This window comes from Theropithecus gelada, unplaced genomic scaffold (assembly GCF_003255815.1).
Source record: "Theropithecus gelada isolate Dixy unplaced genomic scaffold, Tgel_1.0 HiC_scaffold_6110, whole genome shotgun sequence".
Classification (NCBI taxonomy): domain Eukaryota; kingdom Metazoa; phylum Chordata; class Mammalia; order Primates; family Cercopithecidae; genus Theropithecus; species Theropithecus gelada.
Window position 1 is genome coordinate 1 of NW_020262761.1, and position 2795 is coordinate 2795.

At 35.4% G+C, this 2795-nt stretch overlaps 1 protein-coding gene across 1 annotated transcript; it reads left to right on the top strand.

Annotated features, from left to right (window-relative positions):
* The first annotated feature begins 2021 nt into the window (after positions 1-2021).
* Positions 2022-2333, top strand: LOC112617915 (keratin-associated protein 21-2-like). Its single transcript, XM_025374566.1, has one exon. It carries the CDS (start codon positions 2022-2024, stop codon positions 2331-2333), a length of 312 nt encoding a protein of 103 aa, XP_025230351.1.
* Positions 2334-2795: the final 462 nt, after the last annotated feature.

A 2795-nucleotide genomic window follows, 5' to 3' on the forward strand; every position in this document is an offset into this window, starting at 1 on the left:
GAAGACTGGAGCTGCTCCTATTCGGCCATCTTGCTCCGCCCCCTCCTATGGTGCTACTTTTCAAACGACAGGGCCAAATAAAGGTTCTTGCCAGGCTAAAGCTCAACATCCCTCATGTCATTGAGATATAATTGATATAAAAGTATACATGTGTAATGTATATAATTTCATGAATTTGGACATATGCATATGCTCATGAAACCATCTCAACAGTGAAGGTAATAGACATATTCATCATCTACAAAAGATACCTCCTCTGCTCTCTTTGGTAGGAATAGTTAACAGGATATCTACTCTGTTAATAAGTTTTTCAAACTATGCAATACAGTAGTTAACTATAGCACAACAACTTTTCAATACAGTAAGCCAGAAGGTAGAGTACCTTTTCTAAGTTTATTTTTCCTTCAGTATTCTCCCACAGTCTTGGAGTAGCATATAGATTCATCATATCTTAAAAATGCTCTATTATTATAGTTTATGATTTTTATGTGAAACTTTTCCTGTTAAACTTGCTGTGTATTTCTGTCTCCTGACTGGGCCCAGACTGATACAGACAATTTTAGTTTTAGGAGTTATTTCATATACATAATATTGGAATCGGAGTAGCAGAGAAGATTTGAAGATTTTCTAGTGTGTAAAACGAGAAGCAAAGATGGAGGGTGAAGCAACCGCAAGAACCCCAGAATTTAGGAATAAGAGTGTTCTCAATGAAGAAAAGTCATGAAGTATGAATTCACTTATCACAGAAATAACAGGAGAAGATATGAAGTTAAAGAAAGAATGAACAGGAAATTTACAGTAAGGTCAACTATTATTAATGTCATAATGTAAATATCAAAAAAGTTTCTTACACGTAAAAATCATTAAAATTTTGTTTTGAAGAACGTAAATGTGACTAAAATCAAGAAAATACTGTGAAATGATTAAATCAAGTCAATTAACAAGTCAAATTTCTCACATATTGATACATTTTTGTGGTGAAAACATTTAAAATATACTGTTTCAGTAATTTAAAAATATATGATGCATTATTAATTATTATAGTCAGCATTCTGTGCAAGGGATTGCTAAATCTGATTTCTACTAACTAAAATTTTGTACCCTTTGATCAACATCTCGCCATTCCCCATCCATTCGACTTGATGGAGTAATGAATTATTGATTGATTACATTTTAGTGGGAAGCACTGATATATAACACAAACATGAGAGTACTCTGAGTAAATTCAAAAATGACATATGTTTAAGGATTACACCCTACAGTTGGATTTCAACAACAAAGAAGCCATGAACCAAGGATTTACCCTCTTTCTAAATTAGCATTCTTGGCAAAGTTTGTTTTTTAAATAATAAATGATACATCTCCTTACATAACTGACCTATCACAAGTTTAAAAACATTTTTTCCTCAAAGAAGGAACAGAAGATCATAACCTGCATGGAAAAGAAGGGGATGGAAAAGCTTTTTTTTCTGAGGTAAGTAGAGAGTTTCAGAGAGTGGAGGTACCACGTGGATATACTCAATTCCCTGTCCAAAATCCCTGAAAAGTAATTTGAAGTGATTGTGATAAAAAACCAAAAGTGTTAGGAACGGATAAGAAGAAATGATGATATTAAGAACAGTGAGTAGAACTCCTTATTTAATAGATGATTCCCTAGACCTTACAAGAATAGAATGATAAACATACATTTATAGGTCAAATATATTTTGGTGACGTGTTATGATACGAGCATGAAGTGAAATTATGGCAAATAAAATTATTGTTGTATAAGCTTACATGTTTGGAACTTGTATGTTTGTTTTCTTTTCAAGCATGAAAATATTCCTAGGGAAGCTGTAAACAAATTATGAATTCCTAAGAAAGTAGATGTATACAGAATGAGCTCAGTTTAGGCCATTAATTGTAAAATGAGCAAATAGAGCCCATATGAGGATGACCCATGCATCACTGGAAGTATATGAAGGTCTTGGAAGAGTAAAGGACACTCTTGCAGCTCCACTGAAATCTCACCTCCTGACACCATGCGTTGCAACTACTACAGAATCTCCTGTGGGGGCTGCGGATACAGCTCTCGCTGGAAATTTGGCTGTAGATATGGTTGTGGCTCTGGCTCTGGCTATCGATACGGCTCTGGCTGTCAATACGGCTCTGGATATGGAACTGACTGTGGTTATGGCTGTGGATACGGCTCTAGAAATGGAACAGGCTGTGGCTATGGTTGTGGATATGGCTCTGGATATGGATTTTGCTCTCGCTATGGGTGTAGATACAGCTCTGACTGCTGTGGCTGCCGACCGTTTTGTTACAGAAGATGCTATTCCTCTTGCTGCTAATCATGACTACAGATCATCCTTGCCTTTGCAGTAACCTTTCCAAGATCAAGTCCAGTTGAAATCTCCCCTATCCACTGTCTCCACATCTAAGTAAAGATTGACTATGGTCCATTGACTACCTGAATGAATATAAGAGAAGCTGTTTGCAGTGGATGGAGACTGGGTAGCTTCATGACATCACTGAAGAGAGGAGATTTTATTCTGATTAATTTTCAAATGTGAATTCCAACATCTTTTTTTCCACCTTTGTACCACGACTATTTGCAAAAGCACAAAAAGACTATATAATTGGAATGTACTAAAATAGAACAAAAATAGAATTTTCTTAATAAAAGGCCTTGTTCACTATGAAGTCTTGTCTCCTTAATGTCAGGATCAGCATTAATTGGAGGGTTTGTGGCTTCCTCAAAAGCTGGGTGACCATAACTTAAAATAAGACAATGTTATCTTTTTTTTTTTTTT

Coding starts and splice junctions, on each gene's coding strand:
- LOC112617915 (XM_025374566.1), top strand. CDS start 2,022: ATGCGTTGCAACTACTACAGAATCTCCTGTGGGGGCTGCGGATACAGC.